Source organism: Rousettus aegyptiacus, unplaced genomic scaffold (genome assembly GCF_014176215.1).
Source record: "Rousettus aegyptiacus isolate mRouAeg1 unplaced genomic scaffold, mRouAeg1.p scaffold_m13_p_10, whole genome shotgun sequence".
Classification (NCBI taxonomy): domain Eukaryota; kingdom Metazoa; phylum Chordata; class Mammalia; order Chiroptera; family Pteropodidae; genus Rousettus; species Rousettus aegyptiacus.
Window position 1 is genome coordinate 89,510,462 of NW_023416285.1, and position 16,955 is coordinate 89,527,416.

General features: G+C 34.9%; 1 protein-coding gene across 12 annotated transcripts in view; it reads left to right on the top strand.

The window, feature by feature from the left end:
* Positions 1-10,727, top strand: part of TRDMT1 (tRNA aspartic acid methyltransferase 1) — a 76,431-nt gene extending 65,704 nt beyond the window's left edge. For 5 of the 12 annotated variants that reach the window (XM_036226952.1, XM_036226957.1, XM_016150636.2 and 2 more), the window contains 2 exons: positions 426-1,951; positions 10,534-10,727. In XM_036226952.1, coding sequence (XP_036082845.1) covers positions 426-526 — 101 coding nt within the window. In that variant the 3' untranslated portion in view covers positions 527-1,951; positions 10,534-10,727. Of the gene's footprint in view, positions 1-425; positions 1,952-10,533 lie in introns of those variants that run through there. The other 7 variants (XM_036226917.1, XM_036226924.1, XM_036226962.1 and 4 more) reach the window with 3 other exon arrangements.
* Positions 10,728-16,955: the final 6,228 nt, after the last annotated feature.

Consider the following 16,955-nt stretch of genomic DNA (forward strand, 5'->3'; position numbering starts at 1 on the left):
AACTAAATAGTGGAGATGTGTGCAAAACTCTGTGACTACACTAAAATCCATTGTATACTTTATAAAGGTGAATTTTATAATATGTGAATTCTATTTTCATAAATCTGTTATTAAAACAACTGTGAAGTAATGGTAGCCACTGCTTTTCCTAAAGTGCACTAATGAACAGATTTCAGAGTTCTTTGTATGGTATATGTATACATGTGTGTACTGCATATAATATATGTAATATGTAGTAATATCACGTTTTGTCACGATGTATTGTTATATAATATTTTTGGCTCCAAATTCTCATTTGTTAATGAACTTCATGGAAACCTTAGGGACTTATAAATGTAAATGACCACTATGCTCTTACATCCTTTTATCTCTACAAGTTGTTATTACAAATGATTGTATTATAAATTATTCTCTCTCTTTTCTAGGCTTTCCTGAGAATGTAACAATGAAACAGCGTTATCGTCTACTGGGAAATAGTCTCAACGTGCATGTAGTAGCTAAGCTAATCAAAATCCTATGTGAATAACGTAAAAGTAACTCTGAACGATGGTCACAGTGTTTCTTCACATCCAGGTGGTCATTCCGAAATTCTATTTTAAATTGATTTTGATGAAATTCAACTAAATTACTTTAATCTCTCTTTAGTAAGAAAGTTGGATTTATTACAAAATGCCAGTTTGTTTCCTTAAATTTATATTACTCTGTTTTGTAAATTCTTGTTATTCTTTAGGTGACTATATTTTCATATGAAATTGTTAAATATCTATGTAAAATATTTTCTTTATAATATGATATAAACAAATTGAGGAATATTAGAGTTTAGTGTCTGCATAAATATTTTATAAAGCATCATAACAGGCATAGTATAATGAACCTGAGAAATTATATATTTTTACGTTAATTAAAGAAGTCGCTCTATGAATCATATCATTTTACTTTTTGTTAGATGATTATTCTGAATTCTAAAATGATGATTCTAATTCTAGCCTGTTTAAACTATTGAATGTTTCACTTAATTTCACTTCTTTAAACATTCCTTTATCTTATCGAAACAAATGCTTATACAACTTTAAACCAAAGTAGCACTATTCACATACAATAGTCTGCAGAAAATGTCAGAAAAAATCATTCTAAATCCTTGATTACCTGGACTATATAGGTTACATATTACCTTTAATTCTACCTCCATTGAAAGGCAAAACGCATTATCCCTTCTTCATTTGTGCATACTTCCTTTTAGTTTGCTTTTATCAGAGCTAACTTTTGTCTTCTCAGCTTCTTGTAAATTGAATTTGCCATCACATTCTAAGGAAAGTAGCATGGCATTAAGATTTTAGGGAGAAAACTCTGCCCTCTGACCCCATTCCTTATGACTGATCTGTGAATTTTATAACTTTTAACCTTCTCTGTCTCCCTTTCAGTAGGCTTCTTGGAATTAGGGTTTCTAATCGGACTAAGTCTTGGATCAGAAATCCCATGGTTTTGATTTCAGTGATAAAAGCAAGTGACGTGGAGGAGAAATGAAAATAAATAAGACAAGAAATTATATCAAAAATTTTAATTCATGGTCTCTTAAAGAGAATCATTTGATGCAGAGAAATTGGGACCCTCTGCATTGCAAACAAATGAAAAGAAACAGAATTACCTTATAATACATTAATTCCACTTCTGGATATTATCCAAGACAACTGAAAGTGGAGACTTAAACAGATATTTGTACACCAATTTTCATAACAGTATTATCAACAATAGCCAAAAAGTGGAAACATCCAAAGTGCCCATCGGGAGATAAATGGATACACAAAATATGGTATATACCTAAGTGGAATATTATTCAGCCATTAAGAGGAAATTCTGACATCTGCTGCATCATGGATGAACTTTGAAGCCATTATGCTCAGTGAAATAAGCCAGACACAGGACAGATTTTGTATAATTCCACTTACATGAGGTATGTAAAAGAATCCAGTTCATAAAGACAGAAGATAGACTAGTGGTCACCAAGGCCTGGGGGGCCTTGAGGGTGGGAGTTAGTGTTTAATGGCTGCAGAGTTTCTGTTTGGAGGTGGATGGTGGTGACAGTTGCACAACAGTGTGAATGTACTTAATGCCTCCGAACTGCACACATAAAAATCACTGAAATGGCAAATTGTATGTCATGTTCATTCTACCTATGTGTATGCGCACACACACACAGTCTTCCCCACTGCCATTTTTTTTTCAGAAGAACTCTGATAAATATGGATATAGGGCAGCTGTAGGCCAGTGCATATATGTATTAACTATCAACATCTACATCTTGTGTATGTGTTTAAAGACATACCTTATTACAAGTCTCATAAATTTTAGTATACAACAATCTGAAATTACTTCAGTATATTTTACGAGGTTCTCTTCACTGCTGAAAGATTTTTACCAATAAAAATGCTCAGAGTTTCACTATGATTATGCTATAGTTATAGTATCCTTTACCCCTTGAGCAATGTTGCATAAAATAAGTGTTGAGTTACAGTGCAGTAACTATAAACACATGAAAGCTCTATGGAGACATTCATTTACAAACTAGAAGCTAGAATATAGGTTTGTGAAATATTTTAGATAATTGAAGTATATTTATGGACAGATGGTGATTCTTGCCCTTAACTCATAATTGAAAATATACAGTAGCAAGCATAAACTCACACTTTATAATTTGCTAGTGTCATTTAATTAGCATATACACATGCATAGTTAATTTAGAAATTCATTTTATTGAATGCCCACCATATGTTATTTGTAATAAATATGCATAAAATTTGCCCTGGAAATTTCCGATATTTGGGCTTAATATATTTATTTAGTATTTTGGAAAATATAGCCTCTCCTTTTTTTAAAAAAAAGTATATATTATTAAATCTATGCCATTTCTAACAGTAAACTAATTTTTTATTCTCCTATTTGCATCACTTTTGCTCCTTTAAATGGCTTGCCAAATAACTTTAAGTTATTTATTAACTTGCCTCACATTTTTAGTAGATATTTTTGGACCCAAAAATAATGGATAAGTGATAGTCAAATGAGTTAATACAAACAAAATAAATCATATTAGAAAATGGTTTGAAGAGGAGATGAGTAGTTATCATAGGAGAAAGTGCCAGAGCTTGATAATCTTTTATGAGAGGATCTCATATAGGTTTTTATTAATTTGTTTTAGATCAATATTCCTCTCACTTTCTCAGGAAACTTACATTATTGTTCTTTCTTTTAAATATTTAAACACCATCTCAATCATTCCAGTGTTTTCTATGTTCAAATCTCTTTTATATTAAAAACAACAATGACAACCACAAGTATAATGTGGTTCCTATGTTCCTCTTTTATCTCTTCCCTTTCATAGCCAACGAAATCTCTTAAGTTATCTGTAATTATCCCCACTTATGCATCTCTTGTCTAACTCTTCCACTGCTCCAATATATCTTTGGCCTTGGTCAAGCTACCAAAAAGAGCATTTACTCTCGTGATCAGAGATCTCTGTGCACCTGAGGTTCTCAGTCCTTTTCTTCCCTTGGCATCCATGGCATTACACTCATATTTTTTTCTAATTGAAGTGTAGTTGACATACAATATTAGATTAGTTTCAAGTGCACAACATAGTAATTCAACATTTATGTATCTTAATCCTTAGTGCTAGGACATAGAGCCAAATGATGTGGGGGAGAGTGGTGAGTCACCTGTTACTCAGCCAACTTGCTCCCTCTCACAGATAGAGCCTTTTAAAAGGATGAAACCAGTAGTTGAAATTGTGAAAGTTGAGGGACTACCCAGCACTTTAAAAAAATTTGAGGGTAATAGGTAGGGTTTCTTAACAAAAATCACACTATCTTTTGTTCTAATATCAACCTAGTTCAGGGAAGAAGTTATTAGATTGGGGGCTTCTGAGGATCGAGAAATGAAGCTGAAGATGAGTGAAAATGGTTTAATCATAATTATCGCAGTACAGAATAAAGAAGTACCTACCGTGTCAGCCACCCTCCCACCCATACGGCAGGTTGCAGGCTCCAGGCCAGCTGTCGTGTCCACATCCAAACTAAAACAGCTCTGGTCGCTCTTTCTGTTTTCATAATTTTATAATTTAAAATCAAAATTTAGAGCCAAGTGGTTTCCAAATAAATCAAGATAACGAAATAAGGATCTAGTTTTAAGCTTATATAGACAAAGTATTTAAAATGTGTTTTCCTGAGTTGCTTATGTTATTTGAAAAGGTTAACTTTTCATAATTTAGTCTTCAGCTTTGAACTGCAGCTGTTTTAGGGTACTAGTTACAAACTGACTTACTGATAGCTTTGGACTTTGAAATTGAATGAGGGTCATATTGTCTCAGCACTTTTTTCAGAGCCTGTCATTGAACTCATTATATACTTTTTCAAGGCAGCCTTTGAATCTCTCTGTACTAGAACTCTCTTCCTCTCAAATTCTAATGTCAGAGTAAGCTGCGTACAACTGTCATATCCACTTCTTAACATGCATTTTTTTTTGATCCACCTCTAATCTAGTCTCTTCCTTCTTCATTATCTAACTCTCCGAGATGTCTAGTTTTGCCTGTAATATTTCATGTGGGAATGTCTTTTTGCATATTTTATTAATAGGTAGTAAGAATTCTAAACATGTTCTTCAACTTGAGTTTACACCAGTCAATCTATCTGCACCCTTTTCCCTCTCCTGTCATTCCTCCATTTGGCCACTAAAATTTTAAAACTTCAATTTTTTTGTATTAGTCAATCAGTATATTTTAAATTAAACTTCCAAGAAACTTTAGTTTTTAAAAAACTTATTTCTGTGGTCTCTCTGTCTCTTGTTTCTCTCTTTAGGACTTCTGAGAACTTCTTACACTAAGGTACTCATGCTCTTCAAAATCATGCAGCCATGACCCAAAGTATATTACTGTTTTTGTCTTGATTTGTAAGTTTATTCATTTTATAATTTATTTGTTCAGTAAATATGAGCATGCACAGAGAACTTTTTTGGCTTCCTAATCCCTAAGTTCTCAAATAAATTGGTTTTATATTTACTGGAAGTAAATATAGGTTCTGAGTCATATTCAACTACATCCAACATTTACAACTCTCCCTCAAGTACACTATACTTGATTTTCAAAGCTTCTGAAATCTTATTTTTCTTACAATACGAATCTAGATAGAAATTAATTTTCCCATAGAACTCTTTATTGTAGCCCTAGGTTCTCATTTCTTTGCTTGTGTGCACTATGATTTCCTTGTTTACTTTAAGCATTCGCTCTATATTTTGTTTGCATCTTTGTATCTGTTCATATCAGGGTAGATTCAAATTATGAGTAAAAATAGAGAAGATGTTTGTTTAGCCAAGTTGGGTCTATAATCAGATGAGATCACAATCTAAAGAATATAAAGAGAGGGAGGAGCACAGAGGTTTGGAGCCGAACTCTTATCTGTTTCTGAAGGTTCAGTCCTTAGGTCTCTCTACTCTTCATTGTCCAAACCATTTTTTCTCAGAGATCTCACCCTTTCCTACAACTTCTATCTTTTTGCCAATAACACCCAGATGACTCCAGATCTGATCGTTTTCCTGAGTCCTAGAATTTTTATGCTGGAATATTTTTAACTGAAATATCTTTCTGTCGCATCAAATTTAACATATTTGAAAACAAATCATCCTCCATTCTAAAATCAGTTCCACTCATGACCAGCTTCAGTATTTCTCTTTATGGTACTGCTTCTCTCCCAGTCTTCCAACTTCAGACCCCATCAGCCAAGATCTTCTTCACCTTCTCACTCTATTTTCACTTATCGGCTTCTGTTAATAAAGTGATCTTCCCAAGAATGCCTTCTCTGAGCCATGATTTATTTTAGGAAAACAGAAAAAGTCTAGTTAAAGTCTTAAAACATACCTGCATATTTGCCGTCAGATTTGTATGCTTAGCTAAACATATAGACATTTGACAGATTTCAGCCTTTTAAATTTAATCTAGCATAGTATCATTTTTAGTAAAATAGTTATTTTGCTCACTTAGTTGTTTATATAAGTACAGTTAAATTTCACACACACACACGACTGAAAATACCTAGTGGAATGTAATATTCCTTGTGTAGTAGATAGATATAAGCTGAGTGGACTATTTGAAACATCATATGGATGAATAAACAAATTGAATAGTTGCTATAATTTGAATAGGTTTTAAATGAAAAAATATTTCATGTGTTAGAGAATGTAAACTTCCAGGAGGGCGGAGATTTAAGTTTTTTTTTTTTTAATTGCTACTTTTCCAGTGATTAAAACAGTACCTGGCACATAGTACATGCTCAATAAATATTTGTCAAATGAGTGAATATAATCACTACACTGAATTGATATATAAGTTGCATAAAAATCATCACACGGTGGAGTAAAAATGGTGTCATTAAGTCATTCTCCTGAGAACTATTTGTCTTATTGCTACTTCTTCATACACAGGAATAGCCAAATTTACTCCAGTTTGAAACACATGATTTAAAAAATAATTCTAGGATAGGGCTTGCGCTTTTGGCTTTTGGTGAATTCATGCAGAGAGAATTTTAAAAAATATATTGTATTGTGATTTTTTGTCTGGACAAGAAGGCAGATTCATTTCTCCTTGTTCCTCCCTGATATGTATAATGATCAATTTTGGGTAAGTATGATTATAAAATAATGTAAGAGGCATCAGAAAGAGAACTCTGACAGGTAGAAAGAGGAAAACAAACCGGCTAAGGACTCCCAAGACTGGAAGGGGAACATAGTTGTAGATCATATGACCTCCCACCCAACAGAAGAAAGGAACCCAGGCTTAGTGTTTCCCCACCCCCAACTTAGCAACATAAGGGAGTCCAGAATGGCTCGTGTCTACCCCAGGTGGAACTGGAGTCCTGTTGACAAAACCAGGAGAGTCTGATACCACCAGCAAGGACAATGTATAGGAATCTCCACTGACAAGTATCCAGGGAAAGCATTCTGCCTCCCTGCCAGGCCTGAGACTTTTCTCACTTTCCGGGAGATACTGGGCAGCCGGAGGGCACCAGCGAGGAGGATCCCACCACAAAAGTGCCAGATCCAGGAAGCCTTTCATCACCATGGACAGGAGACTCCTTCCCCCCACCTAGAAGCACCAGGAGACCCCGCCTAAGGAAAACCCCTCAAGCAGCACCATCAAGGACTGTTGGGAGCATCAAACAAACCAAGTAGACCAAAATAACATTGCAAAGGCTCTGAAAGTTAATTGTCACTGGAATCACACACCAAAAATTAGGCCTGAACCTGCATAGTAAACATAAACAGAGTGACTGCCTACTAAAATAAAAGATTGAAATAGGACCCAGAGCCTCCTAACATAATAGACGAAATGTCTAGGATACAATCTAAAATCACCTTTTGCACCAAGAACCAAGAAAATCACGACTTGAATAAGGAAAACAGTCAAAGATGACACTACCAAGATGAATCAGATGTTGGAAATATCTGGCAAGAATTTAAAAGCAGCCATCTTAGGGGATGTAAAATACAGCATAGGGAATAATATTGTAAAATCTGTGTGAGGTACCAGGTGGGAACTAGACTAACTGGGGTGTGTGGGTGTGTTCTTCATAAAATATATAAGTGTCTAACCACTATACTGTGTACCTGAAACTGATATAAAATAATATTGCATATCAACTATAATTGAAAATATTTTTTTTTTCAAAAGCAGCTATGATAAAAATGCCTCAACAAGCAATTTTAAATTCTCTTGAAACAAAAAAATAGGCTGAGTGAGAAATAGTTAACAGAAAGAGTTTTTTAAAAAAGTTAAAAGAATTAACTATGGTATGTGCATTATATCCTATTTATTTTAAAAAATAATGCAATTATATATCTGAAAAATACAATAACAACAACAACAACAACAAAAACCTCATTGGATGGTTCCAATAGTAGAGTAGAAATGACAAGATAGAATCAGTGAACTTGAGAAAATGAATCAATAGAATCCACCCAATCTGAGTAATAGAAAAAAGAGAAAAAATGAACCTCAGTAACCTGTGGGACAATAATAAAGGAGCCAGCACTCATATATTTGGAATCCCAAAAGTAGAGAAGAAAAAGGAACAGAGCTGAAAGACCATGCAAAGAAATCATGGGTATACACATTTCAAATTTAGCAAAAGATACAAATATGCAGGTTAAAGAAGCTGAATGAACTCCAAAAACAATAACCTGAAAGAAATTCACAGCAAGACACATCATAATTAAACATGGGGAAACTAAAAAAAAACAAAAAACAAAACAAAAAAAACCCCAAAAGTATCCAGAGAGAAGTGACATATAACTAGATGTAAACACAATTTGAATGACAACAGATTTTTCATCATAAACTACGGGGGTCAGAAGCAGGTGGTATGATATTTTTTAAGTGCTGAAAGAAAAGAACTGTTCACTGCAAATTCTATATTGTCCAAACTATCTTTCCAAGAATGAGAATGAAGGGGAAATAATGATATTCCTAACTTGAAGCAACACTAAAACCATTTGTTGTTAGCAAAACTACCCATAAGGAATGGCTAATGAAAGTTCTTCAGACAGAAATGAAACGATAAGAGAAGGCATCTTGGAGTATCAGGAAGGAAGAAAGAACAATGGAAAGAGCAGAAATGCGTATATATACAATAAACTATGCTTCTCATGAATTTTGTATATCACATTTGATAGTTGAAACAAAAATTATAATATCATCTGATACTTAAGACAATAGTGTTTAAAAGGAAGGTAAAAGGACCTATGCGGAAGTGAGATTTCATTTCACTTAAAGTAGTAAAATGCTGATACCAGCGGACTGTAAAAAGTCATATAGATAGATAGATGATAGATAGATATAGATAAATTGATGATAGGTAGTTAGAGTAATACTCAGAGCAACCACTGCAAAAAAAAAAAATGCACTTAAACCTGCTATAAATAAATCAAAATGGAATCCTAAAACTGTTTACATAACCCATGGGAAGGCAAGAAAAAAGAAACAGGAAACAAACGAAAACAAAGGATTAAATAGCACACAAGCTCTACCATATCCATAATTATCTGAAATATAATTGGTCAAAATATACTAAACAAAATACAGAGATTGGCGTGATTTAATCATATGCCATTTACAAGAAACTCACTTCAAATACAATGATGTAGGTAGGCCGAAAGTAAAAGCATGGTAAAAATGACTCACAGGGAATCTGCCTTAATGATATAAATCAAAATGCCAAAAAGTTATAGGAATGAAGATACTAAACAGCAAAACTGGGAGCAGAAAATGTCCTACAATAAGGCAATGGTAAAATCAATCAATAAAACACTGTACAGTGATGTAGTCAGTTTGAAAAAGAGCTTCACAGTTCCTCAAAATTTGAGTTACCAGATGGCCCAACAATTTGACTCCTAGATATATACTGAAGAGGATTTAAAACATGTGTTGACACATTAATTTGTACATGAATGATTATAGCATCATTATTTATAATAGCCAAAAAGTGGAAGTGATTATCAGTTGATGAATGAATAAACAAAATGTACACATCCATACAATGAGTTTATTATAAAAAGGAATGAAGTACTGATTCATGCTACAGCATGGACGAAACTTGAAAACATTATACTAAGTGAAAGAAGCCAGACACAAAAGAATGCATTATACAATTTCATTTTATATGAAATGTCCAGAATAGGTAAGGTATATTTCCAGGGGAAGAGAAAGGAAGAGAGATAAGAGAGATATAGGATTTCTTTTTGGGGTGATGAAAATGTTCTAGAATTAGATTTTGGTGATGTTGGTACAACTCTGAATATGCTAAAAAAATTAATTATACACTTTATTATACACTTACGATGAATTTTATGGTATCAACTTTATCTCTGAGTGTGTCTCTGTGTCTATGTGTAGCTCTCTATACAAATCCATGTACAATTTTTTACAGTTATTGTTAGAGAGACCAGGTAGTAAATGACATTCAGTTAGGCTCATGTAAAAGACAAGAGAAAGAGACACAATTTCATATGTATATATCATATGGTTATAACTGAAATTATTCATCTGAAAATAGATTGGAATAAAATAATAGATAAAATTTATGTTAGAATAATTCTAAATTTTCTTGTTCCTACTTTGCAAATTGAATGTAATATATTTGTTTTCTAATTTATAATATTTCATTTAAAACTAATACTCTCCTTCAAGTCTTTATCATAGATTCTGATTGTTGTAAACTGGCTTTCAGGTCACTACTTTATTTGCATTATGATGGCTTGGGGATTGTTTATGCCTGCTCTAAACATAGTCTAGGAATGTTTGCACGGCTTGATTTAGCAGTACTTCTGTAATAAATATAGCTCAAGCCACACACACACACACACACACACAACTTAGAAGGAACAAAGGCTTTGGGTTTTATAGATCTTAGAATAATGCTGGCACTGAAAAAGCTGAGAGATGAGGTCATCTCATCCTTCCTGCCCTTGATGACAACACTTTCTATCTTCCCACAGATCTGTGTGGCACTTCAATTAATGAATCTCCTGGGAATGGTGGCCCTTTGTAAGGCATCGGCCTTGTTAAAATACCCCTCCCATCATAAATCACGTCAGCGGTGCAAACTCTCCTATCCCCAGATAAAGGTGCCTCCGTGTACTGTTTCTATTTGTATCTCTCCAATTAAAGGTCCAAGAGGCAGAGTTCTGAAGTGTGCCAAGTATCCCTAAACTCTTATTTCTTCCTTCCCCTCAGTGGTGACACGCTTACCTCACTTGCTCTCTTCCTCTCATCGAACATAAAAAGCATTGTTGTAAAAAACGCATTTCCCTTTTTTCGGATCCAATATAAATTGCAATTGTTTATCACCTATACTTCTACAGTCACCCGCCTTAAAGCGTGAGTGCAATTTGGCATTTTCCTTTCATTATAGTATGAATGGTGTCTAAATTTGTGACTTTGCTTCCCTGTTCAGGGAATTTTAGGAGTCACCAAGTAGAAAACTTATTGTGTTCTTTTTAGGTTACCTTGGAAAGGAATGTCATGAGGGTTTACCTATGGCACCACCAAAGATAACCTCCACTTCCCTGCTTCACTCCTTCACGGAACTCAAGCGGGGATTAATCCAGCGGAAGTTCTAACGGCCCGGTGCCAAGAGGTGTCGGAGGTAGAGCAAGCTGTGTTGTAATTCCTCACTGGCTTTTGGAGCCATTGATCCTAGCAATCTGTTTCTTTACTCTGGGCCCTAGCCTTCGCTAGTCCCTTTCGCACAGTGACATGAGACCTATCAATATGTATTTTATGTTTTCTAAAAATCGAGTATATGTAGATTGTGTGTGTGTATGGGGGTAGGAGTGTGTGTGTGTGTGTGTGTGTGTGTGTGTGTGTGTGAGAGAGAGAGAGAGAGAGTGAGAGAGAGAGAAATGTGTGCCGTTAGTGCCCCCGTGGTCCTTATCTGAAGCCTTATTCCTCTATTATATATCTTCCTCTGGATGTGAATTTTCTGATTATATTCTCTTTGTTTATGTAGAGGTTATTAAACCATAGGGGAAAAATCTGAAGAAAGCAGAAAAGTTCTTCAAACTCTCAATAATTTGTAACAATCTACCTCCTCAGGAAAATCTCTGCCAGGCTTGAATTATTCAAATGGTAATGATTAACTCATAACTCTTTTTCATTATGCGCAAAGATAATTACAATCATTGTGGTAATGAGCACAAAGAACAAACGCCCGGATTATGTTCCCTGAATCAAGACCACACTACATTCAAAAAGATCAGTGCATTGCAGTAGTGGATTTGGTAATTTCCTAGGAGGTAATGAACTTCCCATGAAACGAGCAAATGAATAGTTTTGAACTTACATGAATTTCCATAATTATTTAATGTAATGCTTCATGGAAAATGAATAGACAATTGGAAAAATATTGTGTTGCCCAGAAATTGTGTAGAAAATCACAAAATTGGCACGTGTACCATTTAGACAATATGTCCTTGGAAAAGAGAATGAGTTAAGTACTATAAAGGTTAAAAGAGATTATTGTACTCACAAGTGTTTTCATTAATGACTAATAACGCAAATTGATTCTACCGTGTTGTTTTAAACCAATGTGAAAAATGAAAAGGAACTAAAAAAAAGCATAAAAGCAAGACTGAAGCTGCAAAATGAGATGGGAGCTAGAATATGGGCTATGAGAATCTTGCCATTCTTCCTTCTATGCATTTCTCCATTTCATCCCTCCGTCCTCATTCTCATGCCTCCCGCACTGAGCCAGCCCTGCAGGTAAAGTTCAGGAGCCTACTTGCAATATCACATAGGATTATTTCACTTCAGATACAGAGCCATTCCCTATCACATAAAAAAGATTAAATCAAAATTCTGCATCGTGCCACTTAAGGCCCTTCATCAATGCCCCCATCTTTACCAAATCGCCTTTCTCCAAAGTGAACCTCCTCGACTTACAGTGTCACCGTGTTTTATAGTCTGCCTCAGTTTGGTACATGCTGTTTTTCTAACAGCGTGTTGGTAAATATTTTGTCCCATGTTGTCACACCCATCTTTATATTCTTGCTTTGTTACAGTTCTCTAGATTTGTAGAGATGCCTTTATTGTAACAGAGAAGATCAGGACCTTTACTTCTCTTGAATTTCCCTCATTGTTGAAGATTTTCTGTGTCTACAATAAGTGCTCATTAAGACCATGAAACAATGGAATTTGGATAAAGCTAGTGAGAATGAAAAATAAACTTCGGCATATAAAATAACAGTTATAGGAATTATATTAATATTATAGTGACCATGCTCTCTAAGTTCTGGTTTTAATTTTTTGAGAAAACTCCAATTTTTTTTTTTTATAGTGGCTGCAGCAATTTGCAGTCCCACCAACAGTGCACAAGGGTTCCCTTTTCTCCACATCCTCTCCAACACTTGCTGTTTATTATAGATGATGGCCATTCTGACAGGTGTGAGGTCATACCTCATTGTGGTTTTAATTTGCATTTCTCTGATTAGTGACTTCAAGTATCTTTTCATATGTTTGTTGGCCATCTGTATGTCCTTTTTGGAGAAATGTCTATTCAAGTATTCTGTTCATTATTTTAAGTACAGCATAGGGAATATAGTCAATAATATTTTAATAACTATGTATGGTTCCAGGTGGGTACTTGACTAACCAGGAAGATCACTTTGTAAATTGTATAAATGTCTAACCACTGCGCTGTTCACCTGAAACTAATACAAAATAATATTGAAGGTCAACCATAATTAAAAAATAAAAATAATTGATATTTGGGGTTCCCCAACAAAATTGCCAGCTTGCTATTCAGTCACTCTGTGATAAAGCCCTCTGCACACACAAAACTTATCATTTACTCTTTAGCTTCTCGTTCTTAAATTTAAATGAACATGTAGGATCAATAGTTATTTGAAGAAAGCCTCTAGCATGGCATAGAAAGACCTAAACAAGCAAATAGAAGAAAAAGAACTTAGAGAAATTAGAGAGCATGCAGTAAACAGAAGAAGACTTCAAAAAGCAACTGTAATACTTTTAGAGTAAGATGTAAGGAGAATTTGTTACAATCATAAAAAAAGATCATGAGAGAGGATTTTTTTCTGAGTTTTTGAAATTAAAAGTAAAATTTAAAAACTTAAATCAATTTAAATTGTAAAAGATATGTACAAAGAATTTCTCAGATTGTAGAACAAAAGAACATTCGGAGATAGAAAATACAAGAGTAGGTATGGGAAATTAGAAGATCAACCTAAGAAAAACAGAAATAGAGATACAGATGCACTCTCTTTTTGCATGAAGATGCCTTCACCCCTTGAAAGAGGATCTCTGTAAAATGCAGTTTTGGATTCAACATGTATGAGGTTGAAACAGATTTTGCATTTCTGACAAACTCCTAGGTGATGCCTGTCTTGGGTGCATGGACCACACTTTGAACAATAGGCTGTAGTTTAGGTCATCTCTGGATCTTCCTACACCCACCATCGATGACTACACCACTTGCAAAGTGAGGTCGTGAGGCAGCAAATGGTGGTGGATGTTCCTCAGATAATCTGTGCATCCAAATCCAAACTCTGTATTTTCTCCAAAATCTCCTTTCTCTGATTATTCTCTTTTACTCAATTATTGACACCCCTGTCCTTCTAATTTTTCAAGCAAGAAACCTGACCATCAACTCCCCCATCTCTCAACTGCCCCAATATTTTTTTGGTAGATCTTGTATCCTAAATATCTCTCTCACTGTCTTCTGCTCTTTCTGCCCACTGTTCTAGCTGGGGCATCCCCAGATCATAGCTCTAACTCATTCCAACCTCTTCACTAACTCTGGGTTTGAGAGTTGGATCCACAGGGATGCTTGTAAAATTCAAACATGACCATGTTAATCTCCTGCTTAAAATGCTCTCATAATTCTCCACTATTTAAAAATAAAATCTAAGCGTATGAAAATGACATGTGAAGGCCTTTCTTGACCTGACTTCCTCTGCATTTAAAAAATTTAATCTCCCACAAATACATACTGCTCTAGCTATGCTGAGCTCCTTTCTAACTGGAAAGCTCTAGGTGCCATTTTCTCTGTTGGAAACTCTGGATCCTGCTACATTTCCTAGAGAACTCCCATTCATTTTGTAAGTCTCAACTGATCTCCCGGGAAACCTGCATTGCCTTTCCCAGGCAGAGTTAATTCTGTTCTCTATTGATTTTTCTTTCTTTTTGGTCCTTATCAGTGTTCTGATTACAGTGATCCCTTCTTAAGCAGCAATTCTCCTCATGTGAAATTCTAGTATATTGGGATTTACTTCCATGGATGTTTTTGAGGACCACAGAATTTTCATTTGTGAATTTTCAGTCATTTATGAAGTTCATTCGTGTCTTGTGTTGGAGATTATTAAAAATAGTGAGGACTCAGGATTCTGAATAGAAAAAGGAGGTGAAGTTGGTGGTGCAGAAGGAGCAAAGGTTATACAAAGGGGTCTTGGAAAAGTTAAAGGAAGAAGAAAGAAGATAATCCTAATTCTTGTAATTGCATTCTGGTAGTTTCATAAGGAGGGAAGGAGGAAGAAGAGGGAGCTGAGACTGTTGTAAGAAGAGATGTAGAGCTAGGAGGAAGAAGAGGCAGGAAGGTGAGATCATGGGTCAGGATTGGGAGAAGTCAGTAGGTCATGAATTACTGGTTAGCAATACACCGAACATACAGATGGAGAAACAGACAACATGTAACATCTGCAGCAAAGCAAAACATACTCATATGCACTCTGTTGAAGATGTGAGAGAGAGTAAAAGCTGGTAAGTAGAAATCAAAAATACAGCGGATCTCATTACAAACTTAAGATGTGTAAATGTCATTGATATTAGTGTTCTGAATTAACTATTTTAATAAATGCAATATATATATATATATATATATATATATATATATATATATATATATATATATATATAGACTTTCTTGGGTGTATTGTCATACTCTGTCCCAATACTCAGTAGCTGCAGATCTAATGCTCCCCGTCCTGTTTCTTCAGCTCCACCTCAAGGCAGAGATCGTTGCATTTGAGTTGCCTGCTCTTGAAGACTCTTGGATTTAAATCTAATATTGTTTTCCACCCACCCATGTGGAGTTCTTCTTTGCTTCCTGGAGCCACCTTGCCTAGATCTCATATATCCGTTTACCTAAGCTTCATATTCCTAGCTACAGGTCAGATGTTGTCTTCATCTCTCACAGTCCCTAATAAATGTCTTTGTTCAGAAATCTTTTTCTATAAGAGAGGTTAGACATCTCTGATTTTTCTTGTACCTGAGATTTTAAAGTCCACTGTGAGTTCTATTATTTCTTGCTTTAAGGAATCCAAACCCAAATGGTGGAAGAGGATGGAGAGGTATTATATTTATATGCATGCTAATAATAGTTTATATTTAGTAGACACTTGCTATGTTCCAGAGACCAAATGTGCTAAACATTTAACATACCTTCAGTGCTGTTATTATATTTCTGCTGATGAAGAAACAGGGTCACATGGTCAGGAAATGATGGAGCTGATTTTGAAGCATCAGAGAACATTTCTTAATCCTTTAACCCTATAGTCTTTCCTAGATGTGACTTCGGAGGGAAAAATCTGCAATGTATTCCACTTTGTATTCATGTCATTTTGTATCATGTCTAATACATAAAGGTCACATACAGAGTATTTGTGGAATGCATTCTGGATTAGGGACGCATTAGGTTTTTAGGTCTATTGAATGTTGACCTTGGGGGAGGGAAGAAGAGATTATTTACCTTCTAAGTCTGAGACCATGGATTCTAAAACTATTTCAATCTGTCTGCTGCAGAAATTCCGAATAAGACAGGTAAACAGAATGAGTAATAATGCTGCAGAAAGAGCAACTGATTTTTATATTGTTTCCACCAAGTCATCATATGCAGATGGTCTGACTTACCTATGGATGTCAGCTAGAGTTGATTAGGTGAGCTGGATGTAAAATTCCCTAACTCCAAAAGTCAATCAGACCTTGAAAGAACATATTTTTCTTTTCTTTCTTACATGAGGGACAGTTAGGAATTGTATGGCTCGAGTGGGAGTAGATCAATTATCTTTTCTTTGTTTAATAATAAACACATTAGTAAAATGGGAAAATACTGTAAAAGAGGAAGTTGTTGTTGAGAGCATGCTGGAGATCTTTTCTATCGCACTAAAATATTTTCTGCGCACAGTGATCGTTAGGAAAATAGAATCCTGAAAACAGTTCTGTACAGAGCTTAGAGAGTTAGAATTGTCCTGTGTTGGGAGATTCTATCCCATCTGATTTTATCCTATTCTAAAGTTGACAAATAGTTCAGTGTCAAGCTTTCCCCCTTCATGTGTACTCTAAGTTGTTAAGCTTTTAAATAAAACTTGTGCCAATGTAAATGTAAAGAAATGTATTCAACTCAAAATAT